Source organism: Mustela lutreola, chromosome 9 (assembly GCF_030435805.1).
Source record: "Mustela lutreola isolate mMusLut2 chromosome 9, mMusLut2.pri, whole genome shotgun sequence".
NCBI lineage: Eukaryota > Metazoa > Chordata > Mammalia > Carnivora > Mustelidae > Mustela > Mustela lutreola.
The window spans coordinates 42,163,077-42,188,847 of NC_081298.1; the positions used below are offsets into that span (position 1 = coordinate 42,163,077).

The 25,771-nt window shown below is 43.0% G+C and overlaps 1 protein-coding gene across 1 annotated transcript in view; it reads left to right on the forward strand.

Moving 5' to 3' along the window:
• Nucleotides 1-25,771, forward strand: part of PCSK2 (proprotein convertase subtilisin/kexin type 2) — a 271,507-nt gene that overhangs the window by 147,389 nt on the left and 98,347 nt on the right. The window contains exons 4-5 of the mRNA XM_059134095.1: nucleotides 1,011-1,119; nucleotides 8,497-8,534. Coding sequence (XP_058990078.1) covers nucleotides 1,011-1,119; nucleotides 8,497-8,534 — 147 coding nt within the window. The remainder of the gene's footprint in view (nucleotides 1-1,010; nucleotides 1,120-8,496; nucleotides 8,535-25,771) is intronic.

A 25,771-nucleotide genomic window follows, 5' to 3' on the forward strand; every position in this document is an offset into this window, starting at 1 on the left:
TACGTCCAACAATTCCTAGTCCCTCAGGGATTCAGGCTCCATGCCAGCTCCAACCCGAGCCCTGCTTTCATGAGCACCTCAACAAGGGGAAGGGATAAGTCACACACTGTCACCTAAGGCTTCAGCCTGGATGTGACATATGGCACATGAGCATACATCCTATGGACCCAAACCAGTGATGTGGACATTCTACGAACTTCCTAGGTGATGGAAAAGTGTAACCTGAACACATGAGTGGAAGGAGAAGAGCAGTCATTTTTACCAAGCGCACTAATGACATTCACAGCAGTGTGTTAGCAACCCTGTAGTAACAGCCAACAGGTCACTGTGGGCTTCTGCCAGTACAAGCTCTGACTTCATTGCTTTTAAAACTCATCCTCAGGAAAATCTGTAGTCTAACCTGATTAACACACAGGACAAAGAAACATGAAAAGAGGGTGATGGACATAGTTATATACAATTTCTTTGTTTCCCTTTTTTGAATTTTTTTAGGGAAAAGACTTTTTTTTGCATTAGAATGAGCACTAAAGGTAAGCCAGTTATCTTTGATTTGGTGCATCAAATATTTTTACACGAGATTTGATGTGGTGGCACTGAAATTACAAACGTAAGTAGGACATGCTCCCTCTTGCAAAGCTTACTGCTATTGAGGGAGGAAATCACATTCAAATAAGGATGATCCAAGACAGTATGTGCTAAATTCAAAACTTGAGGTTTTGAAGGTTTTGAATTCTATAAGAATGAGCATTTAATTCAGAACTGGAGAGGGTTCTTGCAATGGCAGCTCTAAGGAGTTTAAAGACAGCAATCCCGTCAGAGAAATATCAATTGTGTGTATCAAAAAATGGAGGGAGAAGTCTGGAAGAGGTGGATGGGGAAACATTCAGGAGTACTGTTTCACAGGAGGCATGGCCTTTGACCAGGGCCTGGCATAGCAGGTACAGACATTTAGATAGGTGCTTTACTGCAACAGACTAATCAGATTCTTTGCTTTGAAATTCCTGAACCAGATCAATACTGGACAAGCTGATGGCACTCCTGGCCTTGATTTGAATGTGGCAGAAGCCTGGGAGCTGGGATACACAGGGAAAGGTGTTACCATTGGAATTATGGATGATGGTGAGTATTTCAAAGCCTTCACATCATTTGGAAGCAAGTGTGTCTTTGCATGCCTTTGGAATACCAAAGATTCATTGCTTAGAGATGCGAATCAAAGACAGAAGAGACACCTGCTGGACCTTACCACCCATCTATACTGTGACAAAATCCTCCCCTTCCTCCAGTTCAGCAGTCTTCAAAATTGAGGATACCTTTAATAAATATTTATTGAATTAATAAATTAAAAATTCAAAAAAATGAACAAAGGAAGACTGGCCATCACCGAACTGTCATTTCTTATTGGGCCACTCTCTGTATCTTACCCTAGAGTATCTTCTAAACCTGTTCGAACTTACCGTGTACTCCAGATCCACACTGTCCAATGAAGTGGCCACTGGCCATATGGCGCTATTTACACTGAATTAAAGCTAAATAATATTAAAAATTCAATTCCTCAGTCACACCAGCTTCATTTCAAGTTCTCAATAACCCCAAGGGGTTAGCAGCTGCTGAAACTGAATTCAACTTCACTTCAATCATCACAGAAAGCTCTATTAGACAGTATGGCTCTATGCCCATGAGGAAGCTTTTTGATAACAGGATTGGAGTTTGAAGAAATTTTGACTTTCAGGATGAACCCTAGTAAAGCAGACCTTGATAACCTTTTATTACATATGCATATATGTATAACACATTATTCTATCCCATATGCCTGCCAGACAAAGATTTAGTAGAGCTTTATTTTCTATAGTTTGTGATATAAAACACAAAGTGTAGGATGGGTAGAATGGGTAGGATGAACTGGTGTTTTTCTAACTACACATGTCCTTGGCTCTGCCAAGATTCTGGAGAATCTCTGCCCTGTGTTCATCTCCCTGGGCAGGTCCCTTGCCCTTCATCAGCCATGTGGCTCCTCCAGGAAAGGCTCCACTGAGCAGTACTAATGCAATTATACCTAAAGCCCATGTGTGAGAGATGAAACAATGGAGCCTTTCCCTTCTGAAGATTCTCAAAGAACCCTAAGCTGTCCAAAGCAAGCCTTTGAAGCTGAATTGATGGTGAGACAAAGGGAGCCAACATGATTAAAATTGGTGCTGTCTTTTGTGTGGGCTCATTAAATATCCACATAAAAACAATGCCTCCGCGTTTTCTGATGTGGGAGATGTTTGAAGTGGATGTAAAAGCTTTCTCCAGTGGCCGAGGGCTTTCACAGGAATAAAGGAGCTCTGCAGGAGAAAGAGTGTGTGTACAAGTGGGTCTTGGGAGCTTATAGTTCTTCCTTCCTTCCTAATGCTTTGGATTGGAAACCAATGTAACTGAGACCAGCTCACCCAGGAGAAAGATGTGTCTGTGTTCCGAGTAAATCTGCCTAGGATATATTGTAATTATGCAACATCTGAGGGTTAGAAAAGCACCCTAAAAGTGGCCGCAGACAGACGTATTGCCTTTATGAAACTGAACAGCCCGTGATGCCTACTTCTGGATTCTTTAACTGTAACCCCCTGACAGACTGTGAAGCAACCCTTCCAAAAAGACAAAAGGGAAGGATGAGCCCTGACTCTGACCCACCTTTCCTGATGTGAGAAGCTAAGCCCTTCAGAAAGTCTCAGCAGAGTTTTTTATTTGATATTATTTCTTCTGATTTAGTGGTCTTTGGGCATCTTCCCAAAAAACCAAACTCTCTGCCCCGCCCCCCAATTTAAACTCCCAACTCCTCCACTGCTTTGGTCATCTACTGCTGCAGAATATACTACCCCCAAATTGAATGGCTTAACACAACCACCATTTTCCTATCTCTCATTGTTCTGTGGATTAACCAGGCTCAGTTGGGAAGTCCTGCTACTGATCTCTCTGGGGTCTCTCATGTCATAGGGGTCAGAATGCAGCTGGAACTAGTGTCAACTGGAGGCTTAACTGCTAAGCTGCCATTCCTCCTCTAGGCCAGGCATGGAATGCGCAAGCATCATTCAGCCACTTTTTTTTTTTTTTAAGATTTTATTTATTTATTTGTCAGAAGGAGAGAGAGAGAGCACAAGCAGGGGGAGCAGCAGGCAGAGGGAGAAGCAGACTCCCCGCTGAGCAGAGACCCTGAGGAGGGACTCAATCCCAGAACCCTGGGATCATGACCTGAGAAGAAGGCAGATGCCTAACCTGCTGAGGCACCCAGGCGTCCCATCCTTTGTTGGAGGAATGGTCTCAGGGCCAAATTCCAGGGAAGGAGGAATAGGTTCCACATCCTGGTGCAGAGTTAAACAAAGGATTTGTGGCTGGCTTTAATTCAGCACATGCTTATTTGGTGTGATAACTGAAGAAGAGAAGAACCACTAAGCCACTCTCCAAATCCGCTATTAAAAAGCAAGATGAGCACATCTGGGATACGAGCAGCCTCCCACACTACAGGGACAATGGTCAGCAGCCTCAGACCATGTCACTGGGCATCTCTGCCCTAACACCTAGAATGTGAAGTGCAATGGTGAGGCTGGGGGCATCAGGAAATGGTATGGGATCATTTCCCAGATATTTGCTAAGCAAAATATCATTCTCCAACAGGATAAAGACACACAGATACTGACTTCATACCTAAGAGCAGAAACAATGTCATATTTCCTAATCATTGCTCTCTTTATTTTGACCTGTATGGGAAATAGTTTGATTACCTGCATGTGGGAGAGTCAATCTATAGATAGCTCCATTTTAATTGTCATTCATACTTTCTGGTTTCACAACTCAGAACTAGACCAACATCCTCTGTTGGATCCAATGACTCCATACATACTCAATAAATATCTGCTGCTTTCATGTAGGTGCAACTTAATGTCATTTCCACACACTACACATCAGAAGGAGAGTACCACCATGGTTATCTGTTGCCCACAGGGGCAGAAAGCATTTCTTAAGGGTTTGTTCTGATGTTCCAGGCTTGGAAATGCCAACAAGGACCCCACTTAATGATAACAATTACCCCCTTTCATCGCAAACAGAGTTGTTTGGTGTTGGGAACTTGAACTAGAAAACAAGATATGGCCAACAAAACATGGAGATGGATAGGAGCCACCCAGTCCAGGCACAATTCTGGACAGGTGCAGGCTATCAAGGTTATAGATGGTCAGTGAAGGCAAGAGTCAAGGACATTAGCCAACATCAGACGGTGCCAAGGAGGTAAAACTGAAGATCAGGGATACAGGGTCAGGGAGAGCTTCAAGCTGAAGCAACAATAAAAACCTAACATTTCTTGGGATGCCTGGGTGGCTGTCAGTTAAGCCTTTGGCTCAGGTCATGATCCCAGGGTCCTGAGAATCAAGTCCCACACTGGGCTCCCTGCTCAGCAGGGAGCCTGCTTCACCCTCTGCCTGCTTGTGCTCTCTCTTTTTCACACAAATAAATAAATAAAATCTTTAAAAAAAAAAAAACTAACATTTCTTGAGTACTCACTATATACTAGACACCACCTGCCAATTTGGAAACAGTCACAGTTATCCTCTAAGATTAGTGCTATTGTCCACATGTTACAGATGAAAAAACCAAGGTTAGGGAGGCAAGAAACTACCCAAGATCTTACCCACCCTCTTCAGTGCTTGAAGCCCACTCCTTGGCTTGACTCCCTGGTGAGTCTTTGTGAACCGGATCTCATCCTTGCCAATGGAGGTTCAAGCTCAAGGATCAGGCAGTCAGCCGCACCCTCCCAAGAGAGTTAGAAGTCTGCATCACATAGAAAAGCAAAGTTTTCTCCCCTAAGTTGGGCTTTGCTGGTCTCAGAAGGACTAGTAGGGTATCTGTTCCAGTTATTAATCCTGTATGATAAATGACTCCAACTCTTAGCAGCTTATAGTAACTATTTATTTTGCTCATCACTTTGTGGCACAGGAACTCAGGAAGACAGCTGAGCACTTCTCATTTGAGGTTTCTCATGCAGTCAAGGGCAGAATGCTGGCTACCCAACAGTCATCTGAAGGTTCAGCTGGGGTGTACATTCATGGCTCATCCCCATGGTTGACCACTGACGTTGGCTGCTGCAGCTCAGTTGAGCCTTTCATACCAAGGGCCACACAGGAGCTTCTTCCTTGGCTATTGACTTCCTATCCTCCCTCCCTGAGTGGACAAGTGTCCAAAGGGAACAAATGGAAGATGCCTGGACTTTTCTGACCTAGCCTTGAACGTCATGCAACATTTTATTGATAGAGGCAGTCATAGACCAGTCAGATTGAAGAGGGGGAGAACAGCCCTACTGATGTGTGGCATTATTATACATCTCAACTGAATTACTAACATTGTAACTAGGAACGGGTCTATGGAGCTCCTTGCTAATTCTCTGAGGTCTCCAGAACCATCAGAGCTTCCTGAGCATTTGAAACATTGTGGATTAGACTTTCTGAAAAGACTCAAACTGATGATGGGATACTAATATAAACTATAACCAAGTAATTATCATTTGCATTCCACATTGTGTTATGATTGGCTAGTGATGAGTTGGTCCCCACTGTAGACTGGGAGCTATAGATACCTGAAAGCTCAGGTTCTGTGTCTAAATTGTCTGTTTTTCCAGGATCTACATCGTGCCTGGTATTCACTGCTGAAAATAACCCAATAAGTTCAAAATAAAATTGAATACATTCATAATACAAGAATTAAAAAATAAATAAACTGATTGAGAAAATGTATTTAGTACACTCCACCTCTAAAGATAATCAAATAGACAAAAATATTAAAATACTATTTCATTACAAGTCCATTATTTTCATGCTTTAGTTTACTATATTTTTTGAATCATGTCTGCATTCCCTGATGGTTCTATCAGTAATCTCTTCTTTCTCAGACTAAAGTCTGTGTCTGTACCAACTTAACACTCAGACTTCCCCTTAACCTAATTAAAGATCCTTAATTTTAATTGGGCTAAATTTATCTTGTTTTAATTTTAATTTCCTTCAAGTCTCAAATTATCTTTGCCTTGATAGTTTCCCTTTACAGAGAAGAAACTACTATTTCTCAGAAAATTTCTCTTCCAGACAACTTACACTATCAGAACATGGGGTCATCTTTTAAAAATTGTCCCCCCGCATGGACTAGGAGCTTACTCTGTCCACTCCATGCATCAACCTGGTATTGCCGTAGCTCCAGGAATGTTTACCCTCTGGGGGAAATACCCAGGTGTCTGAAGTCAGCTTGATTTATTGTGGGGGCATCGATATCACCTGAGATTTTGGGTGCTGGATGCTCCTGCCTTAGAGTGTCTGGCCAGGTGACTTGTACCTGGCTTTCCCGAGGCTTAAGTGTGTATATACATGCACCACAATCTTCTTACACACTACAAACATGAATAGAAGGATGACCATGCAGAGGCCCCTGGCTGGCTCAATCAGTACAGCCCATGACTCTTGATCCCAAGATTGTGAGTTCAAGCCCCACGCTGGGTGTAGAGATTACTAAAAATATAAATAAACTTGAGAAGTATAATTATGTCAAAAAGGAATTGATTCCCCGCTAGGAAAAAAAAAACATATTCTCTGTGTGCCCACTGCCCACTGTGTGCCCTAATTTATCTATAGGTTACAAATGTTTTGCCCCACATTGAATTCACAAAATGTAACCAGTTTCAACAAATACATACAACAATTTAATTCAACACAACATTCTAAGACCCAGTAGATTTTTGAAAATATTTCTGCTCTTCGCCATTATCCACATGACTCTAATGATGTGTCACCAATGGTGACAGCAATAAATACAACGTATCAAGTGTTTACTACAAGCTAAACGCACTTAATGAATTGGTCCTTATCTTGAACACTGTTCTGCAAGGTAAATAATATTCCCATTTCAAAGATAAGGAAACTGAGGCTTGGGGAAATTGTGTCACTTGGCAGAAGCCTCACAATTATTACAGAACAGAACCAGATCTGCTGGTCTCTGTAGCCTGTGCTCATCTCCAACCCACCCCACAGCTGAAACACACCATTTCTGAATTAGGGTCCAGGACAAGGGCTGGCAAACTTTAAAAATACTAGTCCTCAAATCTTCTGATCCCTGTCTTTCTACAGTCCTTGGGAGGGAGTTCAGGAGAGCAGGAAATGGAGGACGGTGGATGGGAAGTGACAGGCTATCCTCTCCCAAACTACAGAAAGCAGTCATGAGTGACAGCAGTAATTTGACATGCTTTGCATGCCAAAGTACCAGCAGCAAAATGTAACATATGTTCTGTAGGACAATGACTCCCAGTCCAGAAATTTCTTATGTAACCAAAAAAACAAAGGAGGATTTTTTTTTTTTTTTAATGCAACATCCCAGTCCCAGTTCTTTTTGCGGGGCAAAGCTCTGTCTGCGACCAGGCCTTAGGGTGCTCACATGGAAGGTGCCACCTATCAGAGAAACTGAATGATACCTCTAGCTTTTAAACACAGCAAATCCAATAGAGCTAGTAAGTGCCACCGAGCTATGTGCACTTCACCGTTCATGCCGCTTGATGGAGAAGAAACCAGCCGAGAGAGGCCAAGCACCTCACCTGAAATCATGCACCCAGCTGGCAGCAGGATTGGAATTAACACTTCAGGATTTTGACTCCAAAATCTATGCTGGTGACTGTGACACCCAGAGATGCAGGTTTTGTGAAGAGCTGGGTGCTGCAGAGGTTATATGGCTCTGCACCCCTGGCTGAGAGCTTTCAGCATGGCCTTGAAGTTCCATGATGCTTTCTGAGGCCTCACAGGTAAGGGAATGCAGTGGTGTTCCTAACTCTACCATTGCAGACACTCTTGGGCAGCAAGATGGGCCACATCCAGGAGAAAGCACATGGCTCCTGCTGGGAAGCTCAAAGTCACAGTCTTCCTAGAAAGCTATATTCTGCAGGGACAAGATCAAATCTCACCCCGGACACTTCACTGGACACCATTTGCTCTCTGAGAAAGTGCCTTTCCCACCCAGCGGTGTTTTTCTGATTAAACCATGCCAGAGAATATTCCCCTAGTCCATTGCTGTCTGTACCCTGTTAAATAATAATCGTCTTTCCTCCCCAGGGCCAGTTTCATCTCAGAAGAAATGCCAGTTGATGCTTTGAAAAATGTCAGGATTTCCACAAATCTTAGATCACTGCTCTGACGAGCCATCCATCTTGCAGACACTAAGCCCCTCAGTACGGACATGCATGTCAGAAAGTCTTATCCTGGGGCCACAGATCTAATTGGCTTCACTCTTCTGACGCTGTCTGGTGGCAGCTCTCTCCCCACTCTGGAGGTGCGGCCCGCCCTCACTCGGGAATGGAAACGCAAGGACGGGCCTGAAGCACGTGTGCTAAGCCCACTCCATTCTCCTGGCGCCAGCCCCATAAGGAGGGTGTCTTCTTGAGCATCTTCCCTGAGGACGCAATGGCGGGTATTAACCTTCCATCCTGTGGTGTTCTTTTCACAGGGATTGATTATCTGCACCCGGACCTGGCCTCGAACTATGTAAGTACAAGCTGACCTGGGTGGCTGCGCGCGCACACAGAAACACATGCACGCATAACCACGCACGCGCGCTCCAACCGCCCCACTTGCTGGAGCCACAGCTCAGGCCAGGAGCAAAGGGCCAAGGCCAGGGGCCTGGTAGCCTGGAATGGTGGTGGCTTTGTGAGAAGACTGTCAGGAGACTTGTGGTCTGAAAGAGCAAGCCCGGGAAATAGGGAGCAAGCTTTAATACCCACCCTAGCGAGGACATTGAATTGACGGGTGGAAATGTGCCATTTGGGTTCTTGCTGGAGAAAACCAACGGCAAAAAGTCGAAAAGAGGAGCAACTGGCATCACAACTGTAGCTTTACCAAAGCAAGGACGTCACCGGTTTTTGTTTGTTTGTTTGTTTGTTTGTTTGTGTTTTTGTGCTTATGAGCACCCCGCCCTGACTTCCCCCTGCAACGCTGAGTCCAACCTATGGTATCCTTTGACAAATAAGACCTATTCACAGAGAATCATGATACACACCGTTGAGCTAGGTCCATGCGCTCTAACTTTTTACCTAGCAAATCACACACTGCTTTTCCTGGTGGAACCTGCAAACTCTTTCAACATGAGAGATCGCTTTATGTTCGCCCCCAGGGAGTACGCTAGCCAAGCCCTGCTGTGTCCGTACTAAGCTATACTTCTCCCGTAACCTCCAGGTCGAAGTTTTTTTTTTTTTTTTTTTTTTTTTTTTTTTTTTTAATATTACTTTAGTTAGCTGAAGAGTCTCATCTTAAGGAATGCTTTCGGTTCAACATTCTGGGTCATTCGTCCTGGAAACTATGCACATGCACATTGCAAAGAGAGAACAGAGATTTTCTGTTTATTGCCTTAAGAATTGCGGGGGTGGGGGGGAGCACCCATCTGCTGAGCTTCTATTAACTCCATGGGTCTTATAAATCTAGAGGAGTATCTGTTGGACTAAGCATCTTCTTAATAAGGATAATAATAAGAATAAATTTAAATGAATCATTGGCACAGTCCAGTCAATACACCCCCTCAGAAGGAAATGACAGAAGTTAAACCAAAGCTTTATTCTCAGAGATGAGAATCCACCTTTATAGAGAAGAGAAGAAACTCCCCGTGAGTTTTAAGTTCTGCCAAAGCACCCATCTGCAGGTCTGAGGAAGCAAATCCCTCCCTTGTCTCTGGGACCTTCTTCTCCCACTGCTCACACCGTAGAGCTGTCCACCTGACCGTTCCTTCTGTCTCCTTGAAGGTTCTGCCCCATGCAGGGCCTTGACCACATCCTCCAATGACCTCTCTCTCTCTGCCTCCCCAGAAGAGGAGATTGAGAAATGCATGTGTTGCATTTGCTGCAAGGCTCTGATACCCAGACGCCTTTCCTTAGGGAAAAATGGCAAATGGATGATATCCTGCTGGGCCAGCAGGTTCGTTTCCACCATGCTGCTCCCTGCATAGAGGCATTTATATTCTTTTCCAGGCTGATCAGGGGGCCCCACTGTCTCCAGGACCCTAGTGCTTCACAGAACAGCCAAGGAAGGTGCTATTCACTTTCACAAACCAGTGTTAGTGCATCTTACAACTCGTAGGACTTTAAGTTAGGGGGGTTCATCAGACGGGCTGGAAGCTGACAGTGCATGGCCTCCCTCCAGCTGGTGCAGCCCCCATGCAGGTCACTCCTATATCCAGTGAATGTGATAATCTCTACACTATGGAAACATCCTGAAGTCACTATACAGAGAGTGACCTGCACATCCTTCCCTTCTCCCCGCCCAGCCCATGTGCTTCTGTGACAGACTGCCCCCAATGCCTGTTAATCAGATTAAAAAGAGATAGTAATTCAAGTGGAGAAAATAATCCTCTGAGGCTCTGATGAACTACAGGTGCAACACTAATCTGCCAAAAACCCTGAACAATGCTAGGGCTTCTATGAGTGCTGTGTTCATTCTTTCTTTCTTTCTTCCTTTCTTTCTTTCTCTTTTTTTCTCTCTCTCTCTTTTTTTGTTTCATTCTAAAAAATTTTTTTCTAATTAAAAAATAAATAACATGTTCTCAGTAGAAAATTTGGGAAAGCACAAAATATATTCAAAACCTGCCATAACACCATTCTTAATATTTTAGCGTATTTTGGACTTCTAACGTGAATATTTTTTAATAAAATTGGGCTCTGTTGTATAAACAGCTTCCCTCCTTTTACTTGATTTGTCATAAACATTTTTTATATTACTAAATATTCTTCAAAACATGATTATAGGGGCTATGTAGTCTTGTGTCATGTTGTAATTTATTTGGACATTCTAATCCCCAATTGTTAGATAGCTAGCTTGCTTCCAATGCGTGTCTCACTCAAAGATGGCGAATGACAGATGGTGACAAAGATGGTAGAGGGACTCCACAAAGTATAACCTGCTAAGGAAAGCTGAAAAAACTCAGGGGAGAAAAGATAACTAAGAGACACACTAAATACATTTTCAAATAGTTCAAATTCTCCTTGAGAAATGAGACATTCAACTTGTTCAGGACTTTCCCCCAAGAAAATCCCCACCTGTGGGAGACAGCTGCAGGAAGAAGAGTGTAATTCAGTTAAAGGAAGAACTGTCCAGTGATTGTGGCTAATGAAGAAAAGGAGCTAGCTCTCCCAGGAAAGAATGAGTTCTCCATATCTGAAAATGGTCAAGGGGAGGGTTGATGACCATTTGGTGGGAATGTGGAGGCGATGACACCATGTCCTCTAAATTCAAACTGGATGTCACCTAAGAATTGAATGGGAAATGTGAGTTCCATACAAAACAGCCTCCATCCAGAGGAAGATCTGAGTCTTCAACATTTATCAAACATTTGGACCCTTACCAAAAATTACCTATAATCACACATGGCTGTGAAGTGTTTCTGGGTCATTGGTACAGGTGAGAAAACAATGTCCAAATACCTCCTTCTCAATTTCTCAGTGGAGAACCTGAGCCTCAACAGGTTGGTTCCAGTCAGTGTCTCTCTCACTCTGTGTGGAGTGGACAGTGACAACTTTGAAGCTACTAACCAAATTTATCTTCTTTATTTGTAATTAAAAATTTTACACTATAATTAACAGAACAAGGATAGCAAGTGGAGTAGAGCCACCCAGGAGAGCAATGAAATCAGTGGACGGTGATAAGCTCAAAAATTGTTTGAGCAAAGAATTAACAGGCAGCGTCACACCTTGTTAGGTGACTTAATGGCCTGGATGTGATGAGCTTGCCTAGTGCCCTTCTAGTGACATGTGCTTTGGGTTTCTCCAGAAGCAAAGCTTGAAACCAGGGTCAGAGTGCAAATAGTTTATTTGGGAGGTGATTCTCGGAACCAAGGATAGAACGGGGAATGAGACCCAGAAGGCAAGGCAGCCAGTAAACAGTGCATTATCAAAGTTATCATGGGGAGCAGCTTGAATTCAATCCTGCTGAGGAATTCAGGAGATGGTGTAGAACATGCATGCCAGAGTTTCCCCACTGGGATGAGCTCCCCGCAGAGGCTGGGGTATTTATACATCTATTCCTTTTAGTCATTGGTTGAGGGCTTGTCCTAGAGGATGTGGATATACCTTCTACAGTCTCAGAGAAAGCCCTTGGCAAAGAGACACTTGTACAGGCAGTTGGATGGAGTTCCCCAGGGGATGGGTGACAAAGACATATAGGCCTGGTACCTGCAACAGTCACCATGGGAGGATGACTGTTAATTTATTATAGGTTACAGTAAACAGAAATGTACTGTGTTGTGAAAATTCCTTCTCACTACTGATTATTTTCAGTGAGAAGTGAAAACTCTAACAGAGGCTTTTGGACGGCTGTAACAAAAATTTCTTGATAAAGTTGACGAAATGTTTTCCAAAGCAGAATTAATTTCAAAGGATCTTAATTCCATGTATTAAAAAAGAAGAGGGACACCCAAATGGCTCAGTCGGTTGAACGTCTGACTCTTGATTTTTGCTCAGGTCATGATTTCAGGGTTATGAATTCAAGCCCCAAGTCAGGCTCTGCACTGGGTATGGAGCCTGCTTAAGATTCTTTCTCTCTCCCTCTCCTGCTTCTCCTGCCCTTGCTTATGAAATTCCTCTCTCTAAAAAGAGAGAGAGAAAAATCTGAGTATGCTGGTACTCCAGTGTTCTTTCCATTTAAACTGAGAATTGAAATCCTTTGAAAGCTGCAAATCAATATATAAATGTAAGTCATTAGTGTTCATTTAATTCAACAAATCTACATTGAATCTGTTGATTGTTAGGAGCAAAAGATAATAATACCACTTTTATCATTACTCTGTTATTCTGTGATTGAATTTAATCAGAGGGATCTTGTCCCACCGGTCAAATATCACTATTCCAAATGATTAAAATCCTCTTTTCCCCAACCCTTCAGGAATAACATGAAATGAGTATTGGCCAAGAAACACTTTAGAACAAGTCAAAATCGGAGTTCCTCTACCCCGTTCTCTCTGTGCAAACTGCCCAGATGTATGCTCTAACTCCACTGAACCCCTACGTGTTGAGCCCACTATGTGCAAGCCTCAGAGGGAGAGGAAAAGCAGTGATGTTCTGGGTGTTCTCCATAGGAGCATAAGTCAGTGAGGACACAGGCATGGGATGCATCTAACAGGGGAGACTCAGGCAGGCAGGGCTTGTTTATCACTTTCCTATGTGGCCCCCGAGCAGTGACGACCACAGGCCAGTGCTCACAGTACTGGTCCAAGCCTATGGGTTCTTCAAGGTCTCTAAAACAGAGGAGGACTCCTTCAAGAGCACATAATATGTGACTGAGGAGGTGGCTTTCAGTGGACAGGCAGAGGGAATGGAGCTGACGGTCTCCTGTTTTGCTCCAAGCCTTCTCTGCTGGATCTACAGAGGTGAAGAAACGCCTAGAGGTTCTGTAAAATCCAGGGAGAGTCTTCTCCTGTTGAGTTGGGTTTTTCTCAGTGGTGGAACTGAGACAAAGATTTAAAGGCAAGTCATTGATTTCAGAGAAGATTCCAGGAAGCACCAGCCAGGGAGAAGAGATGTGATACCAGAAGGGAGAGCAGCCAGGAAAGGGTTTGTTAGGAAGCCAGTAACCACTGAGGGCTATGGGAGCCTATTCTCATTGTAGAACTCTGGAAAGCAGTGTAGATGGAACCTTCACAGAATTACCCACAACACTTGTCGAACGGTGGTTGAGGGCTATGCCTCAGAACCAAGTTCAAGGGGGGAGCTCGGGAAGTTACCTCTCTGGCTCTTCTGGCCTGTCCACCACTGTACAGAATAGGGTCAGGAGACAGAGAACAGAGAGTCTTCAGACACAGAGTGGCAAGTGCTGGCAGTTGGAAATTGGCCAGCATGTGAAGGTAGGTTTTCTAACAACATGACAACAGTGGAAACTGAGTCAAACCTGAGTATGACCCTTGAATCCCTAAGTCATAGTTCTGCAATCTTAGACTATGAAACCATTAAACTCCCTTGAACTTAATCTTCTTGTTTGTGGAAAGGTCGAAAAGAATATCAGGTTTGTCATGCAGTATTGTTGAGATAATATGTGTATCAGGCATATAATAGATGTTCAACATACATTCATTTCCTTCTCAAAAGAGTTGAGATCATAACTCTGCACCATGGCAGCTTGTCCTGCTGGAGGAAAGCAGGGGAGTGCCTTAAAAAGCCAGCGCAATTGCTCAGTGAACAACATGGTCAGCTCAGAGTTATCATCCAGACCAAGTGTAAGGGCATGAGAGAAAGCAGAAGCCAAAAAGTGGAGGTCACCGAAGTAAATCTAAAAGGTCTCTTTGAAAGATAAAAGTTTGATTTTATTTGAAAAAAATGAAAGATTTATTTGAAAAAGAACATCCAAGCAAACAGAAGATAGAGGGGGGAAAGAAGACCCATTGCTCACAGCCAGGGATATAATGAAGAAGGATGGCCTTGAGAAGCAGAATCTCTGATCCACATCCAGCTTCTCTGTCCCAGATCTTTGAACTAAAAGAATATTCGTGGATATTCAGAGGGGAGGGCTAATTCCCAGGTGAGTGAAGGGATTATAAAATAACAGTTTTTCCAAATGAGGATTTCTCCAGGCCAGGAAATGACATCTCCTGATGTTTCGGTGATTGCCGGGTAGGGCATAGGCATCTGCCGTAGGGGCTCCATCTTTCAGTTGGGAAAGTGTGGGCCACTCTCAGAGCAGCCTTGAGACCCTGTGCTGAAAATTGGTGCAGATTAACATGCTCTTGTTGGAGTTTTCCATGGATTCTTGACTGCACCAAATGTGGAAGAGTGTGTTGACCAACTACTCATCCTTCCCAAGAACTATAGCTTCTGAAAGAAAGCACCCTTCCCAACTCTTGACTTTGGGCTGGGCCTTGTGACTTGTTTAAAGCAATAGATTAATACACAGGTGTTGTGCCAGTTCATGGATGAGGTCTTACAAGGCCTTGTATGTTCCCATGTGCCCTCCTATTCCTCTACTGTCACCATTAGAAGAGCATACTCGAGCTAAGCCTGCTGGATCCAGGAGGTGGTGAGGAGCTGGCAGAGTCTGAAGCACAGCCACTAAGTCAGTCCATAGAACTGCAGTAAGAAACAGAGCCACCTTTCTGAGCCCCCCCCCCCCAATACCATCTGAAACAAGCAAGCTCAGCCAAGAAAGCAGAGCCGCCCAGCTGAGCCCAGCCTAGATCATCAAACTCCCAGCTGAACCACAGACCCGTAAGTGATATAAAAGCTTACTGTTGTATACTGCTGACATATTCTGCTGTTTTTATGCAGAAACTGTTAGAGTCAACAATGCTTAGACCCCCTCCTTGTTCTTGATGTCCAGTTGATTTCCATCCCAACCTAAGGTGTATTTCTTTGAAAACTTCCCCAGATTCTGATGATTTATCTTATCATTCATGTTGGCACTTGACCCGTTCATTCATTCGACAATGTTTTTCCTTGATAAGGCATGCCTCCATCACAACTAGATCACCGGCTCTTTGTAGGAAAGTGTGTACTTTTTTATTTTGTGTACCTCTTAACATTTAGCATGATGGTTAGCAGACATTTAATAAATCTTTGTTCAGTTGCATTGAATATTCATTCATCATTTTTACTTTCACAAATAAAATCGGGCACTAAATCATATGATGGATTATACTCTGCTAGAGATGAAGGGAAAGTCTAGCAGGCAGAACCTTTTAACACGCTTCTCTCAACCACCTCCTAGGTGGATGGCCTCATTCCATTCCCCATGATGCTTGCCCCAGGGAGAGGGAAAAAGAGGACCATGGAACTAACTGAGGTACCCATGGCAGAAAGCCTGGAGAGAATATGCCTCTTGGTGTAGATAATATACATGCAGGTAGTCAAGAGCTATTTCTTTTCTGTAATGTCCAGAGCTCATCAGGTGGTAGAAATGCAATTAAGTTCCTGTATGGGAGAGGACAAATGATGCTCTTTGGTTCAGCTCAAAATTGGGAACGTGATATTTTTATGCTCCGGGGTTATTTCATCAGATGAAATTCTTATAAAAGAAAAAAGCCTGCCTCTCAGGACCTGCACTTTTCCATTATTTTGATGGGTTCTTGACAGGTAACTGTCCCCGAAGAGGGACCTCCAGAGCACTCTGAAGGGCTGCCAGCTCTGAGCCCAGAGAAAGTGCCTTTGAGCTTGGCAGCAGTGTACACACCAGGGCTCCAGGTGGCAGGTGGCCTCTCTGATGAAAGGACACCTGCTGGACATGCACCCAGTCCCAAGCCCTGAATGACTAGATGCTGTGAAGTACCGAGCATATACATGGCTCCAGGCTTTTAGACCAATTAATATTTAAGTAACCATATTAATATTGCATTCGAAATGGAGGTTTAAACAACCTTTATGTCTTATTGAAAGGAGGATTTGGCTTCTTTCAATGTACTTGTTAATGCTGGTCAGATCCTAGTAAGCACTTTATCACCATGAAGCCAGACCGATTACTGGGGATAAGAACTTTTTCTTAATCATTTGGACAGATCGTCAGTCAAATGACTATCGTTTGACTTAACCCATGTGCTAGATGAATCTGTTCACTTTTACAGGAAGGTCCTTTGATAGAAAAATGGGAGAAAATAAAATCTGGTTTAACTGAAATGAAACTGCTCATTTGGACCTAGGTGTATAACTACAACCAAAAGCAAAGAAAGAAATATATGAATAATCAATTTTGCCATGTTGCTCGGTTGACTAGCTTTTGTTCCATTGAAGCGACTTGTACTGAGTTTCTAGGATGTGCAAGATGTTGTACTAGGGGCCTGGATTATAAAATGTGAAAAATCTGCTCCCCACAACCAGGGACTTCAGAGTTCAATGAGAAAGGCACACTTACAAGTATATAATTAAATTATAATGTATTCAGTGCCATCCTGGAAATAAAAACACTGCCCACTATGGGACCACAACAGCAAGACTAAGAAAATTAGCCCTAAAAATTAGAGAAGGAAAGATCCTTAAATGCATTTTTTAAATGTTCTCTTAGGTTGATACAGCATATGAATTAATTTAGAAGCTTATTCTATATGGTACTGAACAAAGGGTTATCAGATTATAATTGGTTTCATCTGGAGATTTGCTTCCACCAAGAAGCCCAGACTAAAAGTATCCCACAATAGTCATTTTCTTACCTTAAATTCTCTAAAGGTCTTTGACATAGTCTCATCTCTTTGACTAAATTTAAATGGTTTAAAGACCAACATAATGTCTTTCCATTTTTTGTTCATGAGAGAAACAGCTGGAGGCCTCTTTCCCCAAAAAGATCATTGGTAGAGATTCTACTATAAATAAATGACTGAATTGTCGATGGTTGGATGGATGGTTAGATGGATGGACGGATGGACAGATGGAGGCATGCCAGTGAAATAATTAGGATTTTATTCTGCTTATCACCAAGAATACCTGTTCAGAAAAAGTACAGGAATATTTACATGACATGACAAGCCACAAGGAAGTCATCTGTGCAAATGTCAAGAATACTTTCTCCGTGGCCTTTGTTTCTTTCTTACTCTCCTCCTCATTATCAGAGGCACCCATCAAATTCCCAAGATGTGAAACATTTCCTAGGTTTCTGAACTTTGGCTTTTTAGCTCAGAGAATCAAGCACCCTTAGGTGACCTCCACCTTGCTTGCAGCAGACCTCACAAATAATTAATTTGCCAGTATCTCCTTACTGCAGCTGTGACAAAAAACACTGCACCTACTAAGGGGACATCAATGCTACTCTCTTCCTTTCTTCATGGACATATTTCCCAAACCCCACTTCCTTAAAGACACAGTTCTGAATACATAAGTGAGCCTGCCCAGGTTCCTGAATCCACACCCCCATCTAGAAAGAGAGAGTGGGTGGCCATCTACAAGGCCTCTCCATGTTTTGTTGCCATGCCACCGAGCCCAAGTGGGTATGTCCACTAGAGGCTGGTCTATGTGAGGTCATTGTCAGGGCACTTAAAGGTCTAACCCATCATCTTGGTTTTCTGAAGTGGCAACAAAGTGCCCAGGCCTCAGGGAAAGAGGATTAGACCCTGAGCCATGGATATTTCTAATGTGTAATACACCTGTGTCATTGTATTCAAGACTCATGAGGACGATGCTTTGTTTTCAACCAGATCCCATTCTTCTCTTTGAACTCTCTCCATGATTTTTCCCTGAAGCCAAAGCCTTTTTGTGGTAGGCAGGATTCTAAAATATCCCCATAATACCCACCTCCTGGTGTAAATGCCTTGTATAATCCCTTCCCCATGAATGGAAGCAGGACCTGTGAAGATGATATCACTCCCATGACTGGGTTGTATTATATGGCAAAGTTAAAGGGATTATCAATGTGTAGTTAAAGTTCCTAATTAGTTGACTTTAAGATAAACAAACGGGAAGTTATCCTGGGTGTCTTACCTAATCAGGTGTGCCCCTTAAAAAGAGGATCTATAGATTAGAGAAGGAGGAAGTAAGAATAATTTTAAGTAGTAGAGACTTTCTGTTGTTGACTTTGAAGAAGCAAAGTGCCATGTTGTGCAGAAAGTGCATGTCAGGGAGTGGTGGGCCACCCCTGAGAAGCTAAGGGCCTTAGTCTTACAACCACGGGGAACTGAATTCAGCCAACCACCAGTGAACTTGAAAGAGGACTCCAAACCATAGATGAGATTGCAACCCCAGCTAACGCCTTAAGCAAGGTGAGACTCAGCAAAGGACCCAGTTAACCCATGATCAGAAACTGAGATAATTAACTGATGTTCTTTTAAGCCACTAAGTTTGTGGTAATTTACTTTATGGTAATAGAAAACTAATACAGCCTTCTTGATTGTAGATGAAATTTGAACATTAACTGAATGACTTGCTTTTCCTGTGAGTTAATAAAAACAGACTGTTCTTCACATATTACATTTGTTAATATGGTTGCTTTTAGCTCAAAAATAACTCTCTCATAAATTATTATTCTGCTACAACTAAGAGTCAGGGAAATTTAGTATAGGAGTCAAAAACTTTGGGGCCTGACCCCCTGAGTTCCAATCCCACCCCAAGGACTTGCTAACTATGTGACCCTAGGCAAGTTAATCTCTCCATGCCTCGTCTGTAAATTGGGTTAATAAGAATATTTATTGATAAGTATGGTACTTACCAATACCTTATTGATGGTTGTGATAAGTCAGTTAAGTGGTATAGACAAGGACCTGAAAACTGCTCCCAAACATATTGGACACCCTGTGTTAAGGAGTGCAAGTTGAAATTTAAGCAACTTGCCTGAGGTCATGCAGCTAGAACTTAGCAGAAGCCCACAAACCTGAGATGGTGAGACATCAAAGTCCATGTTCGTAACTCCACCCTGTCCCTGTCTTAAGGACGCATACGGAATTCATGAACACCATTTGGAAAATGAAATTCAAAGAACCAATTAACCTGCTATTCTACCTTTCCATGTTCCCCCCCCCCAGTTTCTTATTGTTACAAAATGTGCCCAAAATTCATGTAACTTGTTACAGCAGCAATAGAAAACTAAATAAGCCCTCTTCGTTGAGAATGATGTTTTCCCTCCACTTGGAGGAAAACGGAACACACAAACCTTCCAGGTGGCTGAGGGTAGGACATTACCTTTGGCCACCACCTCAGCTCTGCAGACTCAGTGGGGACGCAGGTAAACCAGATCTGGGGCCAGCAACCACCTGGATGAGGCCAAAAGAGCTCCACATGGAAGTCAGGAAATCAAAGGCTTTCAGGCAGCACAGGTGTGGACGCTGAGGTGGGTCCATAGGCCAAGAATTCATCTCCTGAGTCTTCTCGGTCCTTTATTGATTTATCAGTCCTTATTGAAATAGATGCCCAGAACATCCCCATTTCTCCAGCACATGTTTTCTCAAAGTTGATACCGCCTTCACTTTAGATTGATTTGAGGGCATTTACCATTTTTTAATCTCTTTTCAGTGCCTCCAAGTGAACATGGTTGAAAGTAAATGGGGGACAGATGGTCTGTCCTCGGTACATGGAAAGGTGGGCTTTGCTAGAAAGGTGGGCAGGGATTTGCCAGGCGTTTTGGTCCAGCCTCTAACTTGCTACATAGGATGAAACTGAGGCCAAGGAGGAATGTGACTGGTCAGAGGCACACAGCAGGCTAGAGCAGAGCCCGTCCTGGCACTGAGGTATCCATTGTCCCACCCCACCCCCCGCCCCAGGGTATGGCAGGAGGTATGGCTGCACCTGCCCCCCTCAATGTGCCAGCTCACATCGAAGTTCTGAGCGACACATCTGGACTTTCCTACATGTTCAGGCAAAACCCAGCCCAGGCAGAGAACCAGCTGTGGGTCCCTCTATGGGAGCGTCAAGCCTCTTGGCCCTCTCTGATCACCATCTTCCCCTGCCAGGTCCTCCCAACCCATCGTCTGCCACCTTCACCCTGCCATTCAGCCACCAGAGAGAATCCTCCAGATCAGGTTATATCTAGCCTGCTCTCACTCCTTTGTACCATTTTTAGGTGCCCCCACCCTGACTTTGGTCTACTTTTGATTCCAAGTGCCAGCATCTGCTCTTCTCTGTGGACAATTGCCCTAGGACTCCTGGGGCCTGCTTTGCCCCACATTAGGGAACTGATATGTCTGGATATTGACACTCCTGCTTGACATCATCAAATCTGTGACTTCCTGTGGGAGCAACCCAGGCTCAGGTCAGAAAATCACTGGGATGCAACTCACCCTCCAGAGCTCCCCACAGGTCTCGCCTGAAATCCCACCTTGGCCTGGCTTCCTCTTCTGTTCAATCCTGCTTCTCTCCTTCCTTCACTGGCTTCCCCTGGGAGCACATCTTCCAAGAATAAGAATGACTTCAATAAATCCCACAAGGCTCCATCTCCAAGTTTTTGCTCTGGAAATCCTGACCTCCTTAGATCTGAGCAATCTGGAACGTGGGCAAAGCTGATTTTTTCATCTTACATGGCCAAGGCAGAGAGAATCTCTGACATAGAAATAAGATTAGCTTCTCAACCATGGTAACCCTGCTGGCTCCCAACCTACGGGAAATTATTTTTCACAAAGAAAGAACCCTTAATTATCAACGGATAATTAAAACCTGAAGCCAAGTACAGGAAGCCAGGGCTTGGCTCTGAGCAGCGTTCCTCCTCATCATCCCCAGGATGACGGTGAGGTCTGTACTTTCAATGTCGTGCACATACAACCTCTCCACAATGCATGCTCTGCTAGGCAGAAAAAGAATAAGATGTATTACAGTGTGTGGGAGATGTTTTCATTACGCTGTGGAAATAGAAGCCTTGTGTTTTATAGCTCAAACGTTGCCAATTTTTAAAATAAGAGGTTTAGTGTAAATCTAAGCTATTCAGGGAGCATGAGTCCAAGGACTCCCACTGAGTGACTGTGAGCAAAAATGCACTGTTCAGTCTTTATGGTCCTCAGTTTCCCCATCTATAAAACCCATGATTGTCTTCCCTGCTTGAGAACCAAAGGAATATAATGATGGTCTATATTATGGATTTGAACAATGGGTCTTTGCTGATATATCAAAAATTATAAATTAAACTCCCCAGAATGCTAAAGCTATTGATGCCATTCTGGTACTGATCCTGGACCATCCTCCTTCTTTTCTCCACAGAGCCCCACAAACAGACACAAACATGTCCTCTTCTGAACATGTAGATAATGTTCCAGAAGACTCCATGGGAAGAAGCCAGTTTCTGTGTGGGTGTCAACATACTGACCAGACAGACACTGAGTCATTTGATACAGGCAGTACCTGGTTGGGATTCTTCCCAGTCACCTTACAAACAAAGAATATATTCTCTGTGAATAATACCTAGCCCGGGTTCATTAACACCTCAGCTAATCACTCACAAGCAATCACAGTCATTCTATCCTACATGACAGCTGGTTTGTGACTTTTCATTTGTTGCTTGGCTGGACTTCACTCATAAGTCCCCTCACACGGAGAGTTGGTTGTTGTCAACAGAGTATAAGATCCATCTTTTCTCTCCCACCTCATCTTCCTGCCATGGCTATAATATTTTGATCCCCTCTGGTTAGTTCCTTTTGTCTCTATCAGCTTATTTGAATCACAGCAGTACTGATACCCAGCGTTTGTTGAGTATGTGCTACGTACCTCTCGAAAATAGGAAACCAAAGATCAGAGGTTAGTGATCTCCCTTAGCTTACACAGCTAGTGAAGAGCAAAATGTGAAATTCACCATTTGTCACACCAACTTCATTCAGCTGGGCCCCCTCCAGGCTCTCACAGCTAGCAAATGACCTCTGTTCCCATTATCAATATTAACCTCCATGCACCATATTTACAAATCCTTCCAAAAGAAAACAAACCTACTCTGGAAACAATGCTTATAATTATAATCATGGCTACTACTTGTTCCTCACAGGGAATGCTTAAAATATCAATTTAAATGCAAATGAACCTTATCATCCAAATTAGACTCATTCCACTGTGTTAAATTAATATAGAATATAATACCGAGCACTAAATTATGAGTAATTAATATTGACACAATGAAAAAATTACTCTCACTTCAATATTTTGGGGAGGAGAAGTGTTGTCTGAGTGTGTTTTCTGTGAATACTGGAAGTAATAGCCAGAACACAGTAGCCCCAGTGCCTAGCAAGGCTGACATGCAGGATACAATGAGAGAAATATGGAGGTGAAGGCAAATGGCAATGATATGTGCCATTAGGACCAGGTAAGCTACTCTTTGGTTCTAAAGAAAGTACACGATCTGGTATCTAAGTGACTACATGTTATTTAAGAATAAGTTATTTCGGGGCACCTGGATGGCTTAGTGGGTTAAAGCCTCTGCCTTCGGCTCAGGTCCTGATCCCAGGGTCCTGGGATCGAGCCCCGCATCGGGCTCTCTGCTCAGTGGGGAGCCTGCTTCCTCCTCTCTCTCTGCCTGCCTCTCTGCCTACTTGTGATCTCTGCCTGTCAAATAAATAAATAAAATCTTAAAAAAAAAAAAAAAAAGAAGAAGAAGTTATTTCACAACTACTAAAGAGCTGTAGGGAGATTCTGAACAATTTAAATCTTTAAAATGTGGGGGAAAAAAGAAACCCTGTGTCTCCTCTATAATCTCACTTGAAGATTGGCAAACCATGATGCCCAGGCCAGCCATCTCTTTTTATAAATAAAGTTTTATCGGAAACCAGGCACACTCATTTGTTGACTTAAGGTCTATAACCCTTTTCACGGTTATAGACCGTGGCAGAGCAGAATAGTTATGACAGAGACCATCAGACCTGCAAAACCTAAAATTTTTACTGTTGACCCTTTAAGAAAAATTCTGCTGAATCCCCTGATCTAACCAGCCGTGCGTCAAGACATAGGCAAATGAGTCCAGAGTGTTGCAGAGTCCCAGCCCTAGCTATACCCCTTTCCAGCACTGTGGCATCTGGCAAGCTGCTAGATGCCCAAGGAGCTAGCATCCTCATTTGTAAGCTGAGAAAATTGGGTTCTTGTCTGTTGTAACTCTAAAACCTTATGAAACTCTCCTCTCTTCCAGTAAAATCACTGATTAAGAAGCAAACACTAAATTTGTTTCATAGGCAGACGAAATAGTCAAGTACTTGCTTTTGAGAATGACAGACATAAAGTCAAAGTCATGGTCCTTTTCCATGCATGATGCTCTTTATATTAATCACCATGACTGAGGGATTTCAAAGAGTCTAGCATTTGTTACTGCCTTGGATTCCCCCAGAAGCCAACCCTGAGGTGCTAATTCACAGATAAATAGTTTTAATCACAGAGTCCTATCTGTAAACATTTTTGAGCAGTCCTCCAAATACATTCATAGTTATTTATTCACACACTGTATGTATGTCCTACTGTCCCAATGGGCTACGCATATTTTGAAACTATTCAAGGAAGAAACTCGTAAAGGGTAAGATAAAAAATAAATGCTTAAAACATCATAATACACACCCATGTCAATAACAGCATTAGTCACAATAGTCAGAAGTTGGGAGCAACCCGTGTGCCCTGGACTAGTAAATGGATAGACAAAATAGCCACCCAGTCTTGGAATATCACCCAGTATTAAAAATGGAGGAAATTCTATTTCATGCTACAACATGGATGAACCTTGAGGACATTATGCTAAGTAAGTGAGATAGCCAATTACAAAAAGACAAATACTATTGGATTCCATTTCCGTGAGATACCTAGAGTCACTGAGTTCATAGAGACAGAAAGTAGTGATGGCTGATAGGAACTGGGGCGAGAAGGAGAGGGAGGGGATAGGGAGTTATTGCTTAATAGGTATAGCATTTCAGTTTTGCAAGATGAAAAAGTTCTGGTTTCATTCTGGAGATTGGCTTAACAATGTAAATACAGTTAACACGACCAAACTGTATTTTAAGATGGTTAAGATGTAAATTTCACATGATACTTTTTTTCTCACTGCAATTAAAAATAAATACATAATTTTTAATTATGCTTTTAAGAAATGAAGTTATCATATATTATCCCTACACCCTAATGGATCATTTTGTTCACACCTGCCCATTTTGGAGAACTTCACACTAAAAATTCAGTATGCAAACCTGTCCGTAGTGTGATCAGTAAAAGTTTCTGGAAAAAAAAATCCTTTTGCGAAGTAGATGTTAAGATTTCTCTCTTCAAGGAAGATAAAACAGTATAATAGAATTGGTCCTGAGGAGGGACATGCAAGCATGTGGATCTGAGTTCCATCCCATCTCCGCTTCTTAGTTACTATGATTTGAGGCAAGCTCATCAACTTCTCTGGGCTTACATTCCTCAAATGTAGAAGAAACACGTTTTCATTTATTCATTCAACAACTATTTATTGAGTGCTAAAACAATACCAGGAGCTATGGTATATTAGTTACCTGATAAAATATGTGGTATATTAGTTATCTATAGAATATTTGTTGCATAACAAATTACCCCTAAACTTGGACACATAAAATAACAGTTTTCATCTCATGCAGTATCCATGGTTCAGGAAATCAGGAGCAGCTTGGCTGGATGGTTTAAGTTCAGGGTCTCTTTTGGGGTAAGATATCAGCCTGGGCCCACATCATCTGAAGGCTCAACTAGGGTAGAGTATCTGCTTTCAGGATGAATCACATGGGAATGGCTGCTGGCAGGTTGCCTCAGTTTCACCCCCTGTATGGGTCTCTACGAACTGTTTGAGTCTCCTCATGACATGACAGCTAACCACGCTCAGAGCAAATGATCTGAGAGGAAGCAAGATGAAAGCTATGATGTCTCTCATGATTGAGCCTCAGAAGCCACCTGCCACCATTCTGCAATATCCTGTTTGTTCTATGGGTCAGCCTTCTTCATTATGGGAGACTCAGTGCAAGGTCAAGAATACCAAGGGGCAAGAATCACTGGGGGCCAGCTTGGATACATTGACGCATAAAGTGAACATAGTGCTTACCCTCAAGGACCTTATCATCTAGAAGTGAAAACTGACTCCAAATAAATAATTGCAGGAAGAATTGTTTATTTGTAACTGTAGTGCCTTGCTAGGATGGAGGAGTACCGAGTCCTATAAATGTGCTTACTGTGAGAACCTTGATCTTCTTTGCTGTGTGAGGGAAGTCTTCCCTGGAGAAGAGAACACTTAGGTTGATGCGTTAAGGATGTAGAGAAGTTAGACAGGTATCTGGCAGCAGAACAAACAGCTTGTGCAAAGGCCTTGGGGCAGGAATATGCTCAGCCCTTTCAAGGATCTAAAAAAAGCTTGTGTGTGTGTTGGGGGAAAGGAGAAGCATATCAATCCAGGGA